The sequence below is a fragment of the Hordeum vulgare genome, chromosome 1H, assembly GCF_904849725.1.
Source record: "Hordeum vulgare subsp. vulgare chromosome 1H, MorexV3_pseudomolecules_assembly, whole genome shotgun sequence".
Lineage (NCBI taxonomy): Eukaryota > Viridiplantae > Streptophyta > Magnoliopsida > Poales > Poaceae > Hordeum > Hordeum vulgare.
Genome location: NC_058518.1, coordinates 505,304,454 through 505,329,040, shown reverse-complemented (window position 1 = coordinate 505,329,040; position 24,587 = coordinate 505,304,454). Strand labels below are relative to the sequence as shown.

The window sequence follows — 24,587 nt, the reverse complement described above, 5'->3', positions numbered from 1 at the left end:
CTTCAACCTCATCCGCGACTACGTCGAGGAGGAGGACGTAAATATATGCAAGGTGCACACGGATCTGAATGTAGCAGACCCGCTGACTAAACCTCTTCCACGGCCAAAACATGATCGACACCAGAACTGTATGGGTGTTAGATTTATTACAATGTAATTCACATGGTGATGTGAGGGCTAGATTATTGACTCTAGTGCAAGTGGGAGACTGTTGGAATTATGCCCTAGAGGCAATAATAAATGTATAGTTATTATTATAATTCCTGTATCAAGATAATAGTTTATTATCCATGCTATAATTGTATTGAATGAAGACTCATTTACATGTGTGGATACATAGACAAAACACCGTCCCTAGCATGCCTCTAGTTGGCTAGCCAGTTGATCGATGATAGTCAGTGTCTTCTGATTATGAACAAGGTGTTGTTGCTTGATAACTGGATCACGTCATTGGGAGAATCACGTGATGGACTAGACCCAAACTAATAGACGTAGCATGTTGATCGTGTCATTTTGTTGCTACTGTTTTCTGCGTGTCAAGTATTTATTCCTATGACCATGAGATCATATAACTCACTGACACCGGAGGAATGCTTTGTGTGTATCAAACGTCGCAACGTAACTGGGTGACTATAAAGATGCTCTACAGGTATCTCCGAAGGTGTTAGTTGAGTTAGTATGGATCAAGACTGGGATTTGTCACTCCGTGTGACGGAGAGGTATCTCGGGGCCCACTCGGTAATACAACATCACACACAAGCCTTGCAAGCAATGTAACTTAGTGTAAGTTGCGGGATCTTGTATTACGGAACGAGTAAAGAGACTTGCCGGTAAACGAGATTGAAATAGGTATGCGGATAGTGACGATCGAATCTCGGGCAAGTAACATACCGAAGGACAAAGGGAATGACATAAGGGATTATACGAATCCTTGGCACTGAGGTTCAAACGATAAGATCTTCGTAGAATATGTAGGATCCAATATGGGCATCTAGGTCCCGCTATTGGATATTGACCGAGGAACCTCTCGGGTCATGTCTACATAGTTCTCGAACCCGCAGGGTCTGCACACTTAAGGTTCGACGTTGTTTTATGCGTATTTGAGTTATATGGTTGGTTACCGAATGTTGTTCGGAGTCCCGGATGAGATCACGGATGTCACGAGGGTTTCCGGAATGGTCCGGAAACGAAGATTGATATATAGGATGACCTCATTTGATTACCGGAAGGTTTTCGGAGTTACCGGGAATGTACCGGGAATGACGAATGGGTTCCGGGAGTTCACCGGGGGGGCAACCCACCCCGGGGAAGCCCATAGGCTTTGGGGAGACACACCAGCCCTTAGTGGGCTGGTGGGACAGCCCCAAGGAGGCCTATGCGCCAAGAGAAAGAAATCAAAGGAAAAGAAAAAAAAAGAGGGAAGAAGTGGGAAGGGAGGGGGACTCCTCCCACCAAACCAAGTCCAACTCGGTTTGGGGGGGGAGTCCTCCCCCCCTTGGCTCGGCCGACCCCTTGGGAGTCCCTTGGACCCCAAGGCAAGGTCCCCCTCCCTCCTCCTATATATATGGGGCTTTTAGGGCAGATTTGAGACGACTTTCTCACGGCTGCCCGACCACATACCTCCATAGTTTTTCCTCTAGATCGCGTTTCTGCGGAGCTCGGGCGGAGCCCTGCTGAGACGAGATCATCACCAACCTCCGGAGCGCCGTCATGCTGCCGGAGAACTCTTCTACCTCTCCGTCTCTCTTGCTGGATCAAGAAGGCCGAGATCATCGTCGAGTTGTACGTGTGCTGAACGCGGAGGTGCCATCCGTTCGGTACTAGATCGTGGGACTGATCGCGGGATTGTTCGCGGGGCGGATCGAGGGACGTGAGGACGTTCCACTACATCAACCGCGTTCTCTAAAGCTTCTGCTGTACGATCTACAAGGGTACGTAGATCACTCATCCCCTCTCGTAGATGGACATCACCATGATAGGTCTTCGTGCGCGTAGGAAAATTTTTGTTTCCCATGCGACGTTCCCCAACATGCTCTACCTCACCGGTGAGCGAACCTTCACATCGCATGTCTCACAGCTGATGTCGGGGACACGGGGAAACAACAAGGATGATCGCGGGTGAAGATTTAGTTGCATGTGACCGTATGGATTTAATGATTTGAAATGAGGTATTGATTTATGCAATTGAATATTTAAGTCGTGATTGGTCACTCTGAATGTGTGTATGTTTTGGGGCCTGATTTTGCTAAGACCAACTCCACTGCACGACCCCATTCTGTCCGGCCCCGTCCATTTGGGGTAAAATGGACAAACAGGTCAGCCCAGCGCGAGACGGCCTGGACCCATCCTGTCTGTTTCGTGTCCGGCACGACCCATCTTGAGCGCAAACTTGCGTGGGATTTGGGTCGCGGCGGACACCAAACGGACGCGCGCTCGTCCGTGTCGGGGACGTGTGGCAGACGGCCGCCAACCTCCCACCCACCCGCATGAATGCGCACGAGCGGTCGGGCCCGTCTGTCATCCGCCCATGGGACGGTCGCGGTCCTTCTTAAATGAGGAAGCCATGGATCGGTCGTCCACAGTTCCCATCGCCAACCCCGCGGCCTCCTCGAAACCCGACAGCCCCCTCGCGAAACCCTAGCCTCCTCCTCGAGCTCGTCGGTCGCCGCAGCCATGGGTTTGTGGAACTACGACCGCAAGGGCACCCACGACCGCGAGGTTGGCTCCTCGTCGGGACGCCGCCATAGCTCTGTCAAGGAGGAGGCCGCATCGCCACCGCGCCAGGCCGCAGCTCCCTTCTCCATCCATCCTAGGCCCGGCGCCGGCCATCGCGACCGACAGTACCTCAGGTTGAGGTATGTCGGCGCTACTGGGAGACGAGGACGCCGGTCCCGTGGAGTGATGTCCACCTCCCCAACGCGTGGCATCTCTCCGCCGACCGCGTTCCCATCCCTCCAGTGCCGACGAGCGGCCATGCGCACCGCGAGGAGGTCGAGCGTCGTCGTCGCCTCCTCCCCGACGACCTATACTACGACCCGAGGTACGCCGCCAACAGCACCCTCTGGGACACATGGCTCAGGGACGAGCACGACGTGCGTCGTGCCTCGTACTTCGTCGGGACGGTCGCGAGGCCGCGGCGGGCACGGGAGGTGCGCGGGCGCACACAGGTGCGCGGCCTCACGCCCACGCCGTCGCCTTCGCCGTCTCCGTCACCACCTCCACCTCCTCGCATGACGGAGGAGGAGGAGGCCCGGCTCATTTAGCGCGTCATGGAGGACTCTATGGCGACGCATGATGAGCGTCAATGGCCGGGCCTGGACCGCGCCATGGCCCTCTCTGCGACCGGCGACGTCGCCATCCCCGAGCTGATGGAGGAGGAGGAGGTGGTCGCGTTCCCGCCGGCGCTCGTTGGCGTGTCGTGGGGCTGGTCCTGCACCGCCCCGGAGATGGCGCAGACGGGGGGGGGAGGGGGGGCGTGAACTGGTGCCCCACGCCGCCGCGGTCACCGGAGCGGAAGGCCTCGCCACGGGAGGAGGTGATGCAGGCCAGCTTACAACACGCCCCCGCGCACCAGCGACCACCGCCCACCTCTGGCCGCCGCCGCCCTACGTCGACCTCGTCAGCGACGGCGACGACGACGACACCGGCGACCAGTGAAGACGGCGACGGCAACGACGGGCGGGCTACGTTTTTTTATGTTAATTATGTCAAAAACTGGGCCGTTTTGTGGCCGTGAAAACTGGGTCTTTATTAATGTTTATCTTATTATTGGTTTATGCTTTTAAAATGAGTTTATTTATTTATAGTTGAGTTTTTTTTTAAATCAAGTCCAACGCGGAGATGATTTGAGATGCGACCGCGCGGTGGGTGCACGCACGACGCAACGGACAGAGGCGGACATGGACGAACCCATTGCAGTCCCGTGATGATTTGAAATGAGGTGTTGATTTGTGCAATTGAATTTTTAAGTCGTGATTGGTCACTGTGCGTGGATGTGCGTATGCTTTGGGGCCTGATTTTGCCAAGTCCCACTGTAGATTACTGCAGCAGGGTGCGGATGCGCGGAGTATTTCAGGACTTTTGAGTGCGGCCGGTTGAAGCCCAAATGGCATACTCGCCGAGTAGGATGGGGTGATGTCGCATGTGCCGGCCGCCTTCGCTTTCTTTTTTATTTTTATTTATTCCACCTCGCCTCCTCGACCTCGAGTTGCCGTCTAGTTCCCCTCGTGTCTCCTCCGCTCCCGGGGATCCTCGCCGCCTCCCACCAAATCGCCTCGCCTCTCCGCGCCTCCAGATCTCCGCCCGGCCGCAGTCCGGCGCCATTCGGCCGGAACCCCGCCCCGTTCCGGGCTCAGCCGGTCGGCGGTGATGCGGCGTACAGCGGCGCTCCTCCTCCTGCTCGCCTTCTCGGCCGCCGCCGCCGCGGCAGCAGCAGCAGCAGCAGCCGAGGTGAAGGTCCCCTCCTTCCCTCCCTCCCTCCCTGAACCTCTAGAGAGTCGTCTGCCCGGCTGCCCCCCGCCGCTCCCTTGCGCTACAGTTGGTGCGATCTGGGGAGCTCTGCTTCCGCGACGGGTGGACGCATAGAGCTTGGTTTGAGTTCCGTGCATATCACCCCTCTGTATTTACCCGCTGATGATAAGAATTCTGTATCAGTAGTGCTGGATCAGATTGGGGGGGCTGCTGAATGAACTCAAACTTAATTTCAGACAGTTTAAAGCACTGCAGCAGCGATCCAGTGAGGCACTTGCCATATGCAAAACTTAGTTTCAGACAGCTAAATCAATACAGCAGCGATCAAGTGACTAACATACATACACGGCCATGTTTTCTTCTGTCTTTGACACGTTTTCTTTTCAATTCAGGATAGTGCTACTGGTGCCTTACCAGCAGGAAAAGACAATGGTACCGCTATAGCGGATACAGGCGTTGGGAGAACAGGGAAGGATGGCGAGGCAGATCCTAACACGCAACAGAAAGTACACGAGGAGGGGGGACTCAATAACGTCATTGCCGAGAACACTAACACGGATAATTCCATCGAAGGAACCAGCACCGGGAAAGACGAGCCTGTACAGAAACCAAATGACAAAGATGGCAACACAACATCCTCGACGGACTTCTTGCAGGATCCTCTTATCGGTGAATGTGATCCATCCCATAGATGTCTCATTGAAAAGCAGAAGTTCATCGCCTGCTTGAAAGTTTCCGGAGGTGATTTTCCATTCATTTGTTCTTCCTTACTCTGTTTGTGCGTACTTTCTTACCATGTTATATGCTTGCTTCTATCATGCATGTAAACCTGCTTGATCAAAAATTATTTCATTCTTTTCAATGTTTGCCATTGTCTTGTGGCGGCTAAACTGATGTTTTTTTTTTCATTGAGTATCAACGCAATATTCAAAAGTTGGAAGATAAAACTGACGGGCTCATCCATGCTGGGAATCTGAAACTTGGTTAACCATGCCACGTAGATGTTTACCACATGTCTTTTGTTGTCTGTCAACTAATGGTTGGATGTAATTGGTGCCATCAAGCAAAAAATTAGATATACCAAAGCACATGGTGCAATTTACTCGATGCATATTTATTTGGCAATTTGGTTTGGCCTTATGCTGCTACCATAATATGGAAATGCTGGAATTGGACATTAATAAGTTGCCAATTATAGTTTAGTTCTCTGTCAACATGTAGCCGTAACTAGTGCTATTAATTGATGACCTTATTTTTGGTCATGACATATCTTGGTTACAGTTTTGGTCTAGGTGGGGTACATAAGTGACTTATTATAGTTGAAACCAGATTCGTCAGTTCTGTCTTAGTTCTTTCCAGCTCTTTCCACATATTTGCACATAAGTGACTTATTATAGTTGTAACCAGATTCGTCAGCTCTATCCCTTTTGATGGACAACAAAGGCACAAACCCACTTGATGTTAGCATAACGGCTCCAGATTATGTCATCTTAGCAGAAGATACAGTTCATGTTGAAGCAAACGGTCACAATGAGGTATGCTACGATAATTAATCTTCGAGGATAATTATATTATTGGTTTTTATGGCTTAATTGTTTCATATAAAATGTCTCAGTATCTTGCATTTTCACGGAAATGTTTCTGAAGAAAATGCCGTTTATTTTCCCTTTTGCTGTGAAAGTTTGTTCAACAAGCATATGAGTGTCCTATTGCACTTTCCCATGCCCATGAAAAGCAAAATTCATCTCTTTTTTTTCTGTTGTTACATGATTGATTATGGGTGTTAATGTGTTATATCATGTTTGCCTAATGTTTAATACACTATCTTTGCTCTTATCAACTTGTAAAAAGAAACTGGAACTTCGGCATTCTGTTTTTAGTGTTATCTGAATGTTGTACTGATCATCTCTTCTTCTGTCATTATTAATTCAGACACAGGTGAGTGTTTCTGTCAGCGATACCGTGAATGATATGGCGATAGTTCTCAAAGTCGCAGAAGAAACCTGTAAAATCAATCTTGAGACTGCAGTCACAAGGAACACAGGCCGAGTAATACCAATGCGGCTCACTCCAACCTACATGCTGGTGCCTGTATTTGTTCTCCTTGGGCTGGCGGGACTATGCGTCAAACTCCGGAGGGCACGGAAGCAAGATGGCGGGCCATCATACCAGAAGCTCGACGCACCAGAGCTACCGGTCTCCATTGGGGGGAAGAAAGAAACTGATCAGCCTGACCAGTGGGACGACAACTGGGGAGATGACTGGGACGACGAGGAGGCGCCGTCGACACCGTCAAACTCCATGCCCAACCTGTCGTCGAAAGGCCTGGCCTCAAGGAGGTCGACCAAGGATGGCTGGAAAGATTAGCCGGTGACCGGATGTCTATATCAGTGCCTATATTAATTGTTTCCGTCTTTTTGGAAGAGATTTTGTGCTTAGCTTTTTTGGATAGATTTCACTGAGACCACTAGAGAATGTTGTAATACGCTGGTACCACTAGAAGAAATATGAATGCTAATTTTTGCTAGTTTTATGTCACTGGTGGATGAATGCAATATGTTAGTGTCATGGTTTTGTACTTGTTTATAATATATTTTTTGGGGATCCAAAAAATACTTATTTCCCTTTTTTTGCTTGAGAAACAATACTTCTTTTTCTAATAAAAATATAAATGAAATTCGTGTTCGGAGGGCCAAATCACTGTTTTAACGTTTTAAACGAAGTCTAGCACAATTTGACCCTGTTTGAAAGTTTTGCAATATCTGTGCCTTGACTCTACTGCCATGCAAGGCGGTCGTAGGCTATAGGAGGCTAGGGGAATGCAATTGGGCTCCCGGGAGCACGCGCTTCTACCCATCGAAAATGAATTTTGAAATGTGAAAAAATCCCAACAAATTTTTTGTGCGTTCTTTGCCACATTCAAATGATACCAGAAATTTTTTAGACAAAAAGGTTAAGCATTTTTATCTGTGCAAAAATAAAACAAATTGAACATCAATTGTTATCCCAAAATGTCACATCCAAATTTATCTTTTTCACTGACGAAACACCACTGCCCCGATTCATATGAAAATACTCAACCATACTTGCGACAGTAACACGAACACCCAGAAAATTTTCAATTTTTTTTAAACATTTATTATTATTATTTGTGTTACTATTCATCCAGATGCAAATGCACATGGGAGCCAAAACACCTCTCCCGGCTAGTGCATAAATAAAACACCTCTCCCCCTTCTTTTTTACATCCAAAGCTAGTGCGTAAATAAAGTGAGATGGTTTAATAGACTATATGCCTCTTAACCTAGGCATCATACATGTTTATATATTTTTGGGAATTTCTAAAGGTAGTTATAGATAAGTAAAAAAATGATTTTTCAACAAATCTCAATTCTACAGTTATTTGGACAGACTGTTATTTTTTGTTAGGAAAGAACAAAAGAAAGGATTTTTTACTTATGTGAACACCTAGACTGCATCGATACTTTACTGCAATGTACCGAAGAATATTATAATGTCAGCTTCGTTAGTGAGTGTGGACCCTATGCTCCGGTTCGAGGGTTAGATTGTGCAAAACTTTCGTATAGGGGTCAAATATGGGCGTCCCTATGTCTCGCTTGACGCGAGATGAAGGTTGCCCTTGCATCAGGCATTGTGACTGTACCACCCCTGGTAGATTTCTGGTTAGTTTGTCTTCCCTTTTGTTCTTTTATTTTATTCTTATTTCCAAAAATATGAATACATATATTTCAAAACGTTAAACTAAATAAAACATAATTAAATTAGTTAACAACAAATGCTAATGCCATGTAAAAAAATGTTAGATAATTCAAAAAAATTATATCATCAAAAATGTTTGTGATATTTTGAAAATGTTCACATGTTTCAGAAAAATGTATGCGACATTATAATATTTTTATTCATCAAAATGTTAAAAATATACGTATCAAATAAGTGTTTCATATTTTCATGAAAAGTATACAGTAGTTATGAAAAAGATAGACACCAAACATGTATTTGGAATAAATGTTAAAATTGTATTTAAAAATTCCAAATCATGTATTAAAAATGTTAATTGTGTATTTTAAAATGTTTAACATATATTAAATTGTTATTGATGTATACGAAAAATGTACATTGCATGTGAAAAAACTTATATTCCCATTAAAAATGGTTGCCATGTATTTGAAATGTTGATCATGCAGCAAAAAGTGTTCAAATATGAAACTAAGAAAAAAAATGTACATCAAGTATTTAAAAAAATCCTTTTTTAGACAAATTAAAATTTAAATAAATAAAATATTAAATATGTATCAACAAAATGTTTTGCATGTACTTCGTTCAAAGGTTAAAACAGTGATTTCTGCTTCTTTGGAGATACGGGCTGGACCCTTTTGCCGACTAATGGGCCTAAGTGGGCCCCTAAATGGTCCGTCGAGCGAAAGAAAACTGGTATTGGGCCTGGGCCTCGGCGTACCATACATAGGCCAACCGCCCCTTGACCCTCGGTGTCCAAAACTGCTATTCCCATGGCTTCCCTCGGCGGCGCCGCTCTCCAGCTGCACGCGGCCGTGGCCGTGCTTCGCACAGCGGCGGCCGCCGGCAAGCTGTCCGCAGGCAAGGCAGTCCACGCGCATATGCTCAGAGCCTCCCATTTCCACGTCGTCCTGCACAACCACCTCATCGCCTTCTACGCCAAGTGCGGCTGCCTCGGCCTCGCCCGCCGGGTGTTCGACGCAATGCCCTCCCGCAACCCGGTCTCCGGGAACCTCCTCATGTCCGGCTACGCCTCCTCCGGCCGCCACGGGGACGCGCTCACGCTGCTCAGGGCGGCCGGCTTCGGCCTCAACGAGTACGTTCTGTCCACCGCCGTGTCCGCCACGGCCCAGGTCCGGAGCTACGACATGGGGAGGCAGTGCCATGGGTATGCCGTCAAGTCTGGGCTGGCGGACCACCACTATGTCTGCAACGCGTTGCTGCACATGTACTGCCAGTGTGCTCGCGTGGAGGACGCGGTCAAGGTGTTTGAGAGCGTGTCTGGTTTCGACGCGTTCGCCTTCAACTCGATGATCAATGGGTTTCTTGACAAGGGCAAGTTTGATGGTTCGGTCAGGGTTGTGAGAAGCATGGTCGGAGAAGTTGAGCAATGGGACCATGTGTCGTATGTCGCGGTTCTCGGGCATTGTGCTAGCACCAAAGAGCTGCTGCTTGGTCGTCAAGTGCATGCCCAGGCTCTGAAGAAGAGGCTCGAGCTGAATGTGTATGTGGGCAGCGCGCTGGTTGATATGTACGGGAAATGTGAGTGTGCCTCTGATGCTCATTCCGCGTTCGAGGTTTTGCCAGAAAAGAATGTTGTTTCTTGGACAGCTGTTATGACTGCTTATACCCAAAATGAGCTGTTTGAAGAGGCATTACAGTTATTCTTAGATTTGGAAATGGAAGGAGTTCGGCCAAATGAGTTCACTTATGCTGTGGCTCTCAACAGCTGTGCTGGTCTTGCAGCCTTGAAAAATGGCAATGCACTTAGTGCCTCTGCTGTGAAAACTGGGCATTGGAGTGCTCTCTCTGTCTGTAATGCCCTCATTAATATGTATGCAAAAAGTGGCAGCATTAGTGATGCATGGAGAGTCTTCCTTTCTATGCCATGGCGCGATGTGGTCTCTTGGAATTCGATCATAATAGGCTATGCTCATCATGGCCTTGCGAGAGAAGCCATGTGTGTATTTCATGATATGTTGTCTGCTGAAGAAGCCCCATCCTATGTGACCTTTGTTGGGGTGCTGTCAGCTTGTGCACAGTTGGGTCTTGTCGATGAAGGATTGTACTACTTGAACATTATGATGAAGGAAATGGGTATAAAACCTGGAAGAGAGCATTACACTTGCATGGTTGGTTTGCTGTGCAGAGCTGGACGGCTAGATGAGGCGGAACAGTTCATACTGAGCAGTTGTATTGGCACTGACGTTGTCGCGTGGAAATCGCTTTTAGGTTCTTGCCAGGTATATAAAAACTATGGCCTGGGTCATCGAGTAGCTGAACAGATCCTTGAGTTGAAGCCCAATGATGTAGGAACCTATGTTTTGCTTTCTAACATGTATGCAAAAGCAAACCGATGGGATGGTGTCGTGAAGGTACGGAAGCTGATGAGAGAGATGGGTGTTAGGAAAGAGCCTGGTGTTAGTTGGATTCAAGTAGGAAGTGAGGTCCAGGTTTTCACATCAGACGACAAGAATCACCAATGGATAAACCAGATCACCATAAAGCTCAGAGAGTTGATAGACCAGATCAAAGTGATTGGATATGCTCCAAATTTTGCGGTTGTCCTACATGATGTTGAGGATGAACAAAAGGAAGAGCATCTTATGTATCACAGTGAGAAAATGGCTCTTGCCTTTGGCCTTATTCACAGCCCCGAAGGAGCAACTATCCGTATAATGAAAAATCTCAGGATATGCGATGATTGCCATGTTGCCATCAAACTCATCTCTCTTGTGACAAGAAGAAGAATAGTTGTGAGGGATACTGTTAGGTTTCATTGTATCGAGGATGGAGTGTGCTCATGTGATGACTATTGGTGATCCATACCTTGGTTGTTAGAAGTTCCAGACCATATATGTTGTTCTAGGCATCAACATGGTATGTCATCATCTTATTTTTTAGAGCCAAGGTTAGATAGAATCTGTAGATATGTTTTTAAGGATTTTAATCACAACTGAAAAAGTCATTTTGAGACGGAAAGACAGCAGGAATTTGCCTGTAAATATGTTTTTAAGGATTTTAATCACAACTGAAAATTCATTTTGAGATGGAAAGACATCAGAAATTCACCTGTAGATATGTGAATGTTACCACAGCAAAAATGTCTCTGCTTGAAACAGTTAATATGTTAAGGATTTGCATAACTGAAAAGGTTAATTTGCTTGACCGAATAGAGACGGAAAGACATCAGGAATTCGGCTGTAAATATATGAATGTTACCACAGCAACAATGTCTTTGTTCACTATCCAGCTTTGATCAAGTAGCGAGGATCAGACGTACCATGTATAACATTTAGCTTACATACATACACCAATAATGTTCTACAATTAGCATTTTTCCCCTACAGACTGAACATTCACTGGATGATGAACTTTGTCAATAGATGTGTCTAGCTAGATGTCTATTTCCACGTAATTTGTAGAGCTGTCAATTTTGATCTGGAAAAGGTAACTTTTTTTTCTGCAATCAATGTTCTTCCTTAACTTGCCAACAGCATTTATATGCTCATTATTTGGATCAGTAATCTAAAAAGATAACGGCAGCAACTCATTTGTTCCTTGATGCATGATGGTCCAGGTGAGTTCTGTTTCCTACTGGCAGAAGTTGTTGCCTAGGTTTAAGTAAACATCACCAGGATATCTGCTCAGGTATACACTGTGCATGGTTTGTTGCTTCTGCATGTTGTTTTTCAACAGTGACAACCCCTTTTCTCTCTCAAGGTTTTCCAGCAAGCATGGTTTTCCTCTTCCTCCGCACGAGGTGTGATGTTCTTCCACTTTGCATCTTGAGCAGGGTTCTTGGTGCTGCCCGGTACCCTGCTCCCATCTTGCAGCAGATCCTCTTGCTGCCAACATTGCTCAGGTGTACATCCCTGCGATTGATTTCTTCCTTGCTCCTTTGAACTGTTGTGATATTCCTTCTTCAAGGAGATTTTGTTTGCAGGTTCGCAATTTACTCTCCCATATTTCCCCTGGGGTTAATATTTATACATCACATTTACATTAACCAATAGTAGGACCCATAGTTGCCTTACGTGTGATGGTGGGCTTATTCATTTGAAATTTTTGCATTCTGTCTGCAGGATTTTTTTTTACCATGATTGCTTGTTATATGAACTGCCCCTACTATGTAAGTAGGGCCTAAGTTGTACTCCCTCCGTCCCACAATGTAAGTCGTTTTTGCAAGCTAACAAGCAAAAATGGAGGGAGTAGTTTTTAATCCCAGGCTACTTAAATAACACAGTGCCCATAGTTCTTACTTGACACTCAAATGCCATATGGAATTCTAAACATTGAACCTGTGGATCGTGTAGATTTTAGACCATGTTGTCACAGGCTCATTTTATAACCTAGGGATGCAGATACAGTGGTCATATCTACGGTAAGGACTGTACAGTAGCCGCTAAACATGCACCACAAATTACTCTCTTCGTCGACACCATTCGTATGTGCATGTGACCATGTATATATGCAAAGAGCTAAAGATTTTATGCGCACACACAGAACTGAAGGCTAAAAATCATAGTGCACGTCTACTTGTGAAGACGATGAGAGGGGTAATTCTTGGATAGACATGGAAGAGCTCCGCCGGTTGTGGTTTTCATGATGCATGGCCAATCAATTTTGTTGCCGAGCTTGACTGAATGCCACTTTCTGAAATGGCCCACACTGTTAATACAGAGGTAGGAGGACTTCCACTTGTCCTGGGCTTCTCTAACCCTTTCTTTGCTTGCCTGGTATCATGTTCAAGTTAATGATACGTGTACAACACATTTATACACAGGAGGATCGCTTCTTGCAGGCTTCCTCCCAAGTTTACTGATTTATCTCTGTGCACACTGAATGTGTGGCACCAGCTTATGATGCTTCTAGGAATAACTCTATGCCAAACACGCCTTTAGAAGACCGTGGTGGTATCCATACAAGAAAATTTTCATTCTTCTGAATTCTGATACATGTATGTTCCTTTTCACTCGTATTTTACTTGGAGATTCATTATTATTTTTTGCTCAAAAGTTGTCATATTATTGAGTTCCTCTTAGCTCTCAAGTCAGGTACAGTTTTTTTTTTTTTTTGAACTGAGGTACAGAGTATTATTTCTAGGTGTTTATTTTCATGTGTCGATGCTGAGATCATGCTACCATAAAGTGAACATTGTCTTGTTCCCCTCTTCTGAATGCCGCTTTACAAACTTTTAAATGTCACCATGCTCATCACCTTCAGTATGGCATTCCCAGGGGAATCTGAAGAACCCATTCTGCAGCACTACACTAATGATGAACTTACTAAAGGCGCAAACATGGTGTAGAATAGGATCCATCGAATTCATGTAATTACTGGGCCTATAGAAGTTGTTGTCCTTGCGACAACTGAACAACGCAAGCCAAGTTACTTTAGACTTCTTCCTTGCTCCTTTTTTCTCTACTGTTGTGATATTCCTTCTTGCAGATGATTTCATTTGCGGTTCACAATTTACTCTCCCTTATTTCCGTTGCAGTTAAGTTATCTATGTGTGAAACCAATAGTAGCGCCCATAATTGCCTTGTGTGTGACGGTGTAATGCTTATTCATTTGAAATTTGTGCATCATGTCTTTATGATTTTTGACCATGGTTGCATCTATATGAACTGCCTATGTATTCCTACTATGGAAGTAGGAGCTAAGTTGTACGTACCTTATAATCCCAGGCTACTAAAATAACACAATGCCCGCTGCTTTTACTTTACACTTGAATGCCATATGGAACTGTAAACATTGAACCTGTGGAGCATCCAGATTTTAGATTATGTTGTCACAGGCTTATTTAATAAACACGGACAAGCGCAGATATAGTTACAGAGCCTGTTCTCATTCTTGGGCATTATTACTGTATATACACATGCATATATAGTCTGTGGTTCTTACTCAACCTTTGTTTGCCTTAACACATCAGGATAATCATTCAGCACTTTCACTCATTGATCCTACTGCAAGGAGGAAGTCTGGCGGAGCACCCTCCCCGATGAAATCCTCAGTAAGATTATCTCCTTCCTCTCCATCAAAGACGCCACCCGCACCCAGACCCTCGCCTTCGGTTTGCGCTGCCTCTGATGGTCCATTATATCTATAGAATGTGTCTTGAGCTCCTGGGCGTCCAATCTGCAAGGGGAGTTATCCTGGTCGCATGCCTTCTTCAGAGCATGTATGTAGCAGCTGCATGCATCTACAGTCTCTTCAGTGGAGTAGTATAGTATACCTGCTTGTGACTTGTGAGTTAATTTGAGAGTGAATTCCACATTTTACCACCTAGATGTGCATTTGTGACACTAATTACCCCGTCGAGTTGAAATTCATCTAGAATACCCCTTTAAGAAGCTTTAGACTCTCATTTTTTTATGCATGTCTATTAGGAAAGTTGTAAGTTGATGTGTGGGATCCAAAAGTATCTAGCCGAGGACGAGGAATGGAACAAATGGACAAGTAAAGCCTGGACATAATCAATAATGCCCTTTGTACTTTACTCATTTTTCTTACGAATCATTTACACAACATGCGGATCCTATCTAACACAAACAAGCAAAATGAAAAAACTGAGGTAATATCGTTAAAAGTCTCTAAAATCTGATATTCCAATAGAATTTCCACTAAATGGGGTAATATGTGTCACAAATTTACAACTATAGGGTAAAAAGTGGAATTCACTCTTAATTTGAAGAAGTGGCATGGAGTGCAGTCATTCGGCAACTAAAATACCAACGCAACTGATGCTGCATTTTCTTCAGTAGCAAGTATTTGTCCCCTGGCATTCACCGGCAATCAAGTACGCCGTGGTTCTCCAAGTGAAGGCCTTGATTTTATCAGGAACAGGAGCAGACCGAATCAGATCCCGCAGCGGTCTAGTTTCTGATTCAGGATTCCAGCCCCCTTTAAAGCAAGTCTAGTAGAGCCCTTAAACCCTTAAAAATAACTTTTTTTTACAGTTTTCGTCGTAAAAACGGCGTAGACTAGAACCCTTAAACCCTTAAACTCGTAAAAAAAATTAGAGGTCCAACCCTCAAACGCCTTCCCAGCCTGTAGAAGTGAGGGTTGGGAGGAAAAACTCCTCCCAACCTGCACTCCTCTTCCCAGATCGCGCGGGAGGGAATTCCCGCCGCCTCGTCGCCATGGAGGCTTCCCCCGCCGCCGCGCCCCCGCCCCCGGCCTGCAGCCGACCGTGGCCGACGTGGTGGCGGCGACCCACGTCGAGGCCAAGCGGCGGCGGGCGGGCCTCACACCGCCTCTTGCCGCCTCCCCGCCTCCCCGGCTCCCGCCCCGACCACCTTCCCCGCCGCCTCCCCGGCTCCGCCTCTAGAACCCTTTAGGGTTGGTGACGACTTGGAGGAAGATGAGGAGGATGAAGGGGATGACGAGGAGGAGGTGGCCGAGATAGGGAGGAGGCATTCATCGCCGCTTCCCGCCCACACGCGCGGTCGACAAACTACACCGAAGCGGAAGATATCCTCTTGGTTCGTGCTTGGGCATCTGTGGGGATGGATGCAACCACCGGCACCAATCAAACCGGTAAACGGTATTGGCACAGGATCGAGGACAACTATTGTAGGATCAAGCCGAAGAATAGTGGGTTCATCTCTCGCAGTTACCGGTCGCTTCAAGGCCGGTGGGAGTTGATGAAGCCCGCTTGTGCTCGTTGGAGTGCGTTCATGGACCAAGTGAGGGATGCACCACCTAGTGGAACCGTGGAGAGTGACTATGTGAGTACTATCTCTTCACTATTTTGATTATGTGTGTGTACTATGCTATTGGTGGGTTCTTATGTGATTATGTGTGGTTGATAGGAGACAATTGCCGGCATGAGGTACAAGGAGATGCCCGCTTCCAAGGGCAAGCCATTCCCATTTAAGCATCTTGGTCAATTCTTCAAACCTTTGACAAGTGGAAGTTGAGGGATCAAGAGACCGCACCCAAGAAGTCGGCAATGCTTAGGATGGATGATAGTGAAGATGAGGAGGAGGAGAGGAACTTGGGCAAGCCCGAGGGAACCAAGAAGGGCAAGCAAAGGGTGAAGATAGAAGGAGAGGCATCAAGCCTAAGGGAGAAGATGGAGCAAATGATGAAGGCAAGAGAGGAATTGACAAGGAAGACATTGGAGACGAAGCTTCTTATCACCGAGAAGAAGAAAGAGGTCAAGCTTGCACAAGTTGAAGCAAAACGTGAAGAAGCAAAGCGCAAGGCCGACTTGGAGGAGAGGATGATCAAGCTGAAAGAGGCAAAGGTATGGAAAGAACTCATGGTGTAAGAGAAGGAGCACATGATGATGTCCAAGAAGGACATGGATCAAGAACAATTGCAATGGTGGAAGGACTACAAGGAGGACATCGCAGAGAGGAAGAGGATATTCCGTGGTACGTCCTCTACTCTTCGAGGTGACACTCCGATGAGTAGTGGTGGCGATGGCGGTGTGGAAGACTCCACCACCGGCGACAATGGAGGTGCTTGATGGACGTGGAAGTGGTCTAGGAAATGGCGCCAAGTGCAACTTTTTGGTGATGGTGCCGATGAGAGGGGGAAGATGATGATTGTGTGATGTAAAAACTATTAAACCATGCATCAATGATCTTTATTTACGTGTTTGTTTGAAGGTTTATTGTGTTTTTCTAGTGAAAATTGTGATATGCCAAATGACACTTTTAAGGGTTGGGGTTGGGGCAAAGACTAGAACCCTCAAACCCAACCCTTATAATGGAATATTCCGTTATAAGGGTTGGGTTTGAGGGTTCTAGTCTTTGTCCATGTTTTTCAACCCTTAAAAGTGTCAAAAATGGCCAATTCTCAACCCTTAAAACTGGTTTTAGATTTAAGGGTTTGAGGGTTCTACTAGAGATGCTCTTAGCTCGCTCGTGATGTGGTTGGTAGCACCGCTATGGTCGTACTAGTTCGTGTCAACTCCATATGAGGCCTCAGCTCCGCCCACCACCTTCTCGTCCCGGGATGAATCACCCTCATCCTTAAAGTGGTACCAGCGGTCCTTCGAGTATTTTTAGCAGACCTGTAAACTGGCCAAACTCATAAAAAGACGAGGTGTTTACAGTTTCGGTCAGAAAAACGGCGTGGAGCACACCCCGTAAAACTTGTTCAACCCTTAAAAACTTTTTAAGGACACGGTAAATCCATCCGTGAAAATCTTTTATGTACAATTTTGAAGGCAATATATAGTTCAACCCGTAAACCGGTCAAACCTCGTCGGAGTAGACGCATCGCCACGCAATTGGTCGGAATGTACCTAGAACTTACCGGAATCCGTCGCCGCACGTCGAAGAAGCCCTTGCATGTCGGAATTTACCGCCGCCGGCCCGAATTGCGACCGGTTCGACATCCATCGTCGAGGCGAGGCCATCCACGGGCAGGGCGAAGCATGCCACCGGCAGCACGAATCATGGCGGGGCGGCACCGGAGAAAAGCGAGGCGGGGTGAGGGAGCTCGCACGGCCACGTCGGGGAGCGCGCGTGCGGCCGCGGGCAGTGTCGGGCTCAAGTTAGGGGCGGGCAGGCGCGCCAGGGAGTGCGCGATCAGGGCTGGCGGCGCAGGGCTCCTCCACTGCATGCGTGGCCGGAAACCACGTATTTTATGACACCTTAGCCGAATGTCGCGGCTTGCCACAGATTTGATGACACCGGATGGCATCAGGGCATGACTTGTTGGAGGAGCTGCCGCGGTGGCCCTTAGGGTTGTTGTAGGAGGGCCGAAGATAAACTTTATTCGGTCAGTGATCGAACAAAAGAGAAGGAAAAAATAACCCAACCGGACTCCTCATTTTATCCCTATACGAACTGGTTGTTCGCGAATCCTCATATATCCATCTTAAATATAGAGACGATATGAGGGTTCGCGGACACACACGGACAACCCATCAAATAGGACGTGACCCCATCCCGGATCACTTTTTTTATTATTCTTTTCTCTCTCTTTTCATTTCCATCAATGACGTGTAAGTAACCGAACATATGAAGAAAAAATTTGAGAAATGTGACTGTACGAATGAATACGGGACACCCTCAGAGGATTATATTTGCTATGTCCGGTTATAGATGCTCTTAAGCAGCAACACGGTAAAGAAAATAGATGATGAGTAGTCGCGATAATACTGTTTAACCATGTTATCTTTGATAGATATTGCATTTTGGCATTCGTGAGTTGGGTCTCGGGCATCTAGCATTCTATCCACCATGGTTGGTCATACAATCACGATTCATAATGGAAAGGAACAATGAAACGTATACTGATTTACACAACAAATCAGGAAATGGCCACGCTAGTGCTTAATTTGAATCTGTTCGCTGCACATAGGTTTAGCTTAAGTGTTTTATTTCTAGCACTAGCAAGTTTTATGCAGTAAATCTTTTTTCTTCACATGGATTCTTTTATGTAGTAAATCGGCATTGAGCATGCCTTAAGATAATTGAGCATGTCTTAAGTTCGTGTGTAAGCATGGAAGTATCCTATTCCTCGAGAACGGACGTTTGGCTCCCGAAAGCCATGAAGGCCGAAACTTTTGAAAAAAAATAAAATTTGAATATTTTAGTTTCAAAAAATCTAAAAAATATATACAACTAAACAAGGATATGATCCGTGCGCGTGTAAAATTTCAGGTCGAAATACTTTAAAACGCGACCTGTATAAAAAAGACAAATTCATGTTCTGAAATGATGAATAGTAACATGTGTTAAAAAGTTCCAATTTTTTTTTTTTTGCACAGCCCTCATTTCAACGTATTTTGTTCTGAAAATTTACACACTTGTGTATTATACCTTCATCTATCTATGTATTTTTTCAGAATTTTTTAAAATATTAAAATACGAATTTGCACGAAATTTGGAGTTTGAATTTAAAGGCCTTCATGGAGCTCGGAAGCCAAAAGCAATTTCCGCCTATTCCTCCCCTAAAAAAAAAGAAGAAGCACGGAAGTAATATATCCCTGAACCGATGAAACATAATAATGAGATGAAAAGAGGTTTCATGCATGATCCATAGCGGAGGCCCGCGCCACGACGACACGACTAGGACGATGATGCGCGACCACAAAGTTTGGTGGTGCAGAGGAAAATGGTGCGATCGAGACGTACGCGCCCATGCATGAGCTCCAACCATGTATGCCTATCAATATCAATATCAATATCAATATCAATATCAAATAAAAGGTACGCACTATGAGGAGCATAGGTAATTGCACAACCAGGTTGTTTAGGCATGGGCTTTTTCTACGTGGAGCTTCATACATTATCCTCCTCTTCTCTACTCCACGGCGACCACACAAGTGCAGCCAGCCGTATTATTAATTTGGTATAAATATCCTTGTGTTTGTGGAGAGCACGCGTCGCAGGACGATCCAAGTCCAGCGTACTCCGCTGTCGTACGTATCAAATCACTGCCAAATTAAGTACGTGCGTGTTAATTGAGATGAGTGTATGTATATATGCGAGTGTCTGTCTTTACAGCGTGTGTTTTCAAACATGAATTGTTGAGTAAGGGCACTAAACCGTAAAATTTTCTCTTGCATCAGACCACGGACAAGAGGGACCAATCCATGGACACTAACGAGGAAGGCCGTCATCCAACATAATCTTCATACATTTCATACGCTATATGAACCAACCAGACGAAACTCATGCAAACACGACGGATTTTTATAAAAATCGGACGAAAATATTTATATTTTGAACATATTTTAACTAAAAGTGGTAAAACTATGTGCACGTCAGGCTGCGCGGACCTTCATTCCCATGACGCTGCGCGGACCTTCATTCCCATGACACGGATACACTACATTAGTCTATGATCGGCCACGGCGGATCCTTTTGTCTTCTTCATGTCCGAAAGCCCGATTATCAGACCGCAAGGTGCCCCGGAGGCACATTGTCCCCCTTGCCCTATCTCCGGTTGCGTCGCTTGTCGTAGTGGCAAAGAGGGTGCTTCGGCCTGAAGGGAAGGGTTGCATCTGCTTCCATGAAATCGCGGATTCGTGTTTGTTTTGGGGGATGTGGGGTGGATGATGGGTGTGTTAGAGGACGAGACATCGGCTGTGGACGTCGGCGACTCACCCGTGGTGGCCTTCTGGGACCAAAATGACGGCGCCCACCCCAAGTTATACTTTTAGTTGGTGTCGCCGGCGGTCATGGACGCGCTGGCCACCGACTCGTCAACTCCGCGTAGCCACCTTCTTCCTTCATCGACCGAGGGTGGTTTCGACAACGTTGATGATGGATGGCATGGTGGCTGGCCTTGTCCATGCTAGCAACGATGTCCGATCCGCTATGCTTCCTCGTGTGCCTCTACTTGATCAAGTTGGCTTGGAGTGGCAGGTTGTTGAACCACGCGCTAGCTTGGAGCGGTGACGTGCTCCATCGGGCTAGGCGAGGGAGATGGAGCACTCGTCTCCCTCGCTTGTATCTGACGTCTGGGCAAGCTGCTCTTCGTACTCGTCGGATGCCATCGAAAGGGTGAAGAAAATGGTGGAAGGAGATGGGGAGTGGCAGAGTGGTGCGATTCTTGTCCACGTCTGCGCTCCTTTAAATGGCGTGCGGACGGGAGGAGATTGCCCGACATTGAGTTTAATGTCGCCCGCTCGTGAATGAACATGTGGTTGGAGTAGGTTTCTCAACTTTCACCCGGGTTTAATGGATTTGATTGCAGCGATGAGACGTGTTCAGCCGAGCGGTGCCCTCGACCAACGTGCCGCTTCAATGACGGGGGCGGCGAGAGATCGCATCCGCACTGAGTCGTCTTCAATGTAGAGTGGCGCGCACTACATCAGCATGAATGTGGGCGCTGGTGTCGGGCGGGAAAGCGTGCGGACAAGGAAGGAGGTGTTGCGATGGGCCAAGGTGGTGAGACGCAATCTAGGATGTTGCCCGGACGCCCGCAAAGTCCCCGACGGTTTTGCGGGAGAAAGGATGTTCAAATCGTCCTCCAGACCGACATAGCCCCACCACATTAGATGGCTTGTATGTTTCAAACAGCACGGTCTGGACGTATGAGAGGGTTTGCAGGTGGCCATTGGAGATGCCCTGACACTTTGCCACGCATCAAGTTTTGTGGGCAGTCTGTCCTGCTGCCCGTCGGCCGTGAGGACAACTCCTACGCACGACCCGAAATGCTCCGATCGCGTCCGTTTGGGGGTAAACGGACAGACCAGATGATCCAACACGCGGGAGCAAATGGATCAATGTCTGTTTTCTTCCGTTTTCGAACCATTCCGGACCCAAGTTTCAGATGTGATTGCATCGAAAATGGATAGCGTGCGGCCGAGCGGGTCGCGCGCCCCTGTCCTTCCCTGGTCCGCCCCTCGAGGACACACCTGCCCACTTTTCCTCCATTTCGCCCAAACTCTGTCGCGTGCCCTCCCCTCCCCTCGCTCCTCCATGGCCGGCGGGGCGACGAATCCCGGTGACCTGGCCATGGCTATGCGTCGTGTGGCAAAGAAGAAGGCCGCCAATAAGTCGCATTTGGAGCTCACGTCGATGGAGCTAGCGAAGCTCGATGCCTAATCAACCAAAAGGAGGAACCGACGGAAGAAGGTGGCGGAGAGGAAGGTCGTCGGCCAGGCGACCACAAGGTGTCAGGCCGACATCGACAACAAGGAGTCAATCGTCACCAAGGCGCACACCCTCCTCATGTTAGGGTTGTGTCAATCCATGCTGGCCATTCTCTCAGTCGCTGCCATGGCCGCGACTAGCACAACCTTGTCAGCCGTTCGTCCTCCACAACACCGATCCCCGAGCTCGCCCGTCACACCTGAGACACCAGGCTATAAGTCGTCGACGCTGCATGGCCATGGACAGACATGGTTCTCTGCATTGCTGGACTGCAGTGTGGTCGCTCCGACCACACCAGCTGGCGTCATCGACCTCAAGGCGCTAGCCAGCCGTCCGACGGGACGCAAAAGACGCAACCCCGGTCGATTCCTTCGGTCACCATGGCCGGCGCCCGCAAGTTGTTTGTTGATATGCCATCGCAGCCAACGACGACCAGCGATCCTAACTACACAGCGTTCATGCAGAGCGTCATCTACAAGGGCCATGGCGAGGCCTTCCACATCGATGGACAAGGCAAAACTATCAATCCAGGCATGACCCAGAGCTAGGACGGTCGCGGCCACTATGGTGACACTCAATTCGCCAGCCAAGATGAAGAAATTGTCGTCCATGATGAAGATGAGGACGACCATGGCTACTCATGGCATGAAGATGATGACTTGTATTGTGAAGATGAGGAAGAAGAGGTTGACATTGCGGAGGAGCCATTGGTGTTCATCAACGAGCTCACTCAAAGGCCGAGGCACAAAAGAAGAGATAAAGCATTCACACGAGATCATACACCCAATTGAGGAAAAATTGATTTGCAAGAGTTAGATGGAGATAGTCCAAGATCCTTTGAGAGGTGCCGAGCAAAAAGTATCCGTCTTTTGGACGAGAGTTCACCACACATTTCATGAGCGAAGGAAGTTTCCCCCCTACCAATTTGTGAGCACCCGCGGTATCAACTCAATCCAAAAGAGATGAGGGTTCATTCAACAAGCGTGCAACAAGTATTGTGACGCACTTGAGAGCATCCAAGCCGTCCCGTGCGTGGCCTAGGCATTGGTGACTTTTGGTATGGGCCTTCCATTATTTTATGTTGTGTCCTTTCTTGTTGGCATGCCATGTTTGATGCATCATGTTTCCTTCGATATCCTAATTGCGACCTCATCTTTGATTTGTGTAGCCATTTCAATCTTTGAAAGCGTTCAAGGCCCGGCACAAGAACATGACATTTACTCTCTTCTATTGTTGGTCACTCATCAAAGATTGCCCCAAGTTCAAAGACCAATATGCCGCCCCGCAAGAAGAAGGGAGGGAACGCGCCCGTGGCTGACGAGGGGGACTTGCTCAAGCGGGCAAGTGGGAAGACAAGCTTGAGGGCCGACAAAAAGCTTGATACGTCTTCCATGGCCTTACAAGGAATTTTGGAGAACATGATGAGTCAAAAAAAGTGCGGGAGGAGAGAAGGAGCCAAGGGAAGGAGGAGCAAATGAAGATATACCTCAAGCTCCAAAAGAAGAAGCTTCAAATGAAGGAGCCTGCGGAAAAAAAGGAAGCTAGACATGAAGGAGGTCATGTAATTCAAGAAGCTCGAGATCGAAGCCACCAAAGCAAAAGAGGTTGCACTGAGCGTCGACAAAAACAACATGTCACCGGAGAGGAAGGCTTGGTTCGTGAACCAACACACGAAGATGTTCGCCCGCGACGGCCTGACCTAGGCGAGACCTCGGCCGTGGATTATGGTCGTCCATTCTGAAGGTTGGCTGGTGTGTCGGTCGCTGGCTTCGTTGTTGACACGAAAAAACATGTACAATTTAAAAGTTGGCTAGTGCGCCAACCGTTGGCTTTGTTACCGGCTTAAACCGCAGGCCGCTCGCTTTGTTATCGGCCGACATGAAGTGACGTGAACTATGGCCGTCATTCATTTATATCTTTTATGTTTGCTTTCCTATTTGCATGCACGCGCACGAGATGCGACCGAAGATGCGGCCTTTCAGCACATCCATAATTTTAGACGGACGTGTTCATTGTTATTTTAAACGGACAAAATTCTAATAAAATGGACGTCTTTTAGGATGGTGCGTTGGAGTTGCCCTGACCGATCTTGTGCGGGGCAATGAACTACTGTGCGACGTACGTACCCTGCTGGTTGTTGCACCACGTTGGGTGGACCAGTGGACGCACGCACCAATCGCCGCAAGCCACCAGCAACACAGCCGGTCCCCGGTGGAAACGTCAGAACCGGAGGACGGACACGCGGTCGCCGGCGTTTGGAAGCGGCTCTCTCACACACAAACATGTGCGAAATGAGAGATTCATCCAGTCGCGTCCTCCGTTGGTAGAGTAAAAGATGTGCAACGTTGTGACTGAGAGTGGATCAGACAGCCTCTCGATCGCTCCGCCGTTACCCCGTCTGGAGCTGAGCGCCGGGACACGCGGTGGCCCGCGTCTCGCCGGCGCGGGTGCGTCCAGCGCATCGGTCCTGGCCACCGCAGACCACGTATGTCCGTCCTAGCCCTGGTAGGGACATGCCTCCGCGATCACGGCGCGGCGCTCCACGTCGACGTCCGTAGCTGCGCGTGCGTAGAGGCAGGCGCAGAGAGCAGAGCAGAGAGCAGTCAGTCAGTCAGTGCTGGATGAAGTGGCCCGGACGCAGAGCTGAGCGCGTGCTCCGAGGCGGCGGCTCTTCCCGCCGGACAGGAGCCGGGCGCACGCCGACTACTGCGGCCGCGCCACGCGTCCCCCTCCCATGCCCCGGTGGGCAGCTCGGCACGCGCTCTGCAGCCACTCTCGTGCGTAAGGCCA

The 24,587-nt window shown here is 47.7% G+C and overlaps 2 protein-coding genes across 2 annotated transcripts; both read left to right on the top strand.

Moving 5' to 3' along the window:
• Window positions 1-4,165: 4,165 nt before the first annotated feature.
• On the top strand, window positions 4,166-7,038 carry LOC123451182. Its single transcript, XM_045128193.1, has 4 exons — window positions 4,166-4,449; window positions 4,863-5,211; window positions 5,878-6,005; window positions 6,403-7,038. The coding sequence occupies exons 1-4, from the start codon at window positions 4,369-4,371 to the stop codon at window positions 6,835-6,837; spliced, it is 993 nt and encodes a 330-aa protein (XP_044984128.1). The 5' UTR covers window positions 4,166-4,368; the 3' UTR covers window positions 6,838-7,038.
• A 1,961-nt stretch (window positions 7,039-8,999) lies between these two features.
• Window positions 9,000-14,582, top strand: LOC123451170 (pentatricopeptide repeat-containing protein At5g39680-like). The gene is made up of 6 exons (XM_045128184.1): window positions 9,000-11,106; window positions 11,807-11,877; window positions 11,950-12,172; window positions 12,733-12,911; window positions 13,013-13,186; window positions 14,162-14,582. Exon 1 carries the CDS (start codon window positions 9,000-9,002, stop codon window positions 11,046-11,048), a length of 2,049 nt encoding a protein of 682 aa, XP_044984119.1. The 3' UTR covers window positions 11,049-11,106; window positions 11,807-11,877; window positions 11,950-12,172; window positions 12,733-12,911; window positions 13,013-13,186; window positions 14,162-14,582.
• Window positions 14,583-24,587: the final 10,005 nt, after the last annotated feature.

Bases quoted from the DNA above. Each gene is read 5' to 3' on its own strand.
- LOC123451170 (XM_045128184.1), top strand. From the start codon at position 9,000: ATGGCTTCCCTCGGCGGCGCCGCTCTCCAGCTGCACGCGGCCGTGGCC.
- LOC123451182 (XM_045128193.1), top strand. From the start codon at position 4,369: ATGCGGCGTACAGCGGCGCTCCTCCTCCTGCTCGCCTTCTCGGCCGCC. The intron at 5,212-5,877 runs GTGATTTTCCAT...AGTTGTAACCAG, and splicing joins CTGCTTGAAAGTTTCCGGAG to ATTCGTCAGCTCTATCCCTT. The intron at 6,006-6,402 runs GTATGCTACGAT...TTATTAATTCAG, and splicing joins AAGCAAACGGTCACAATGAG to ACACAGGTGAGTGTTTCTGT.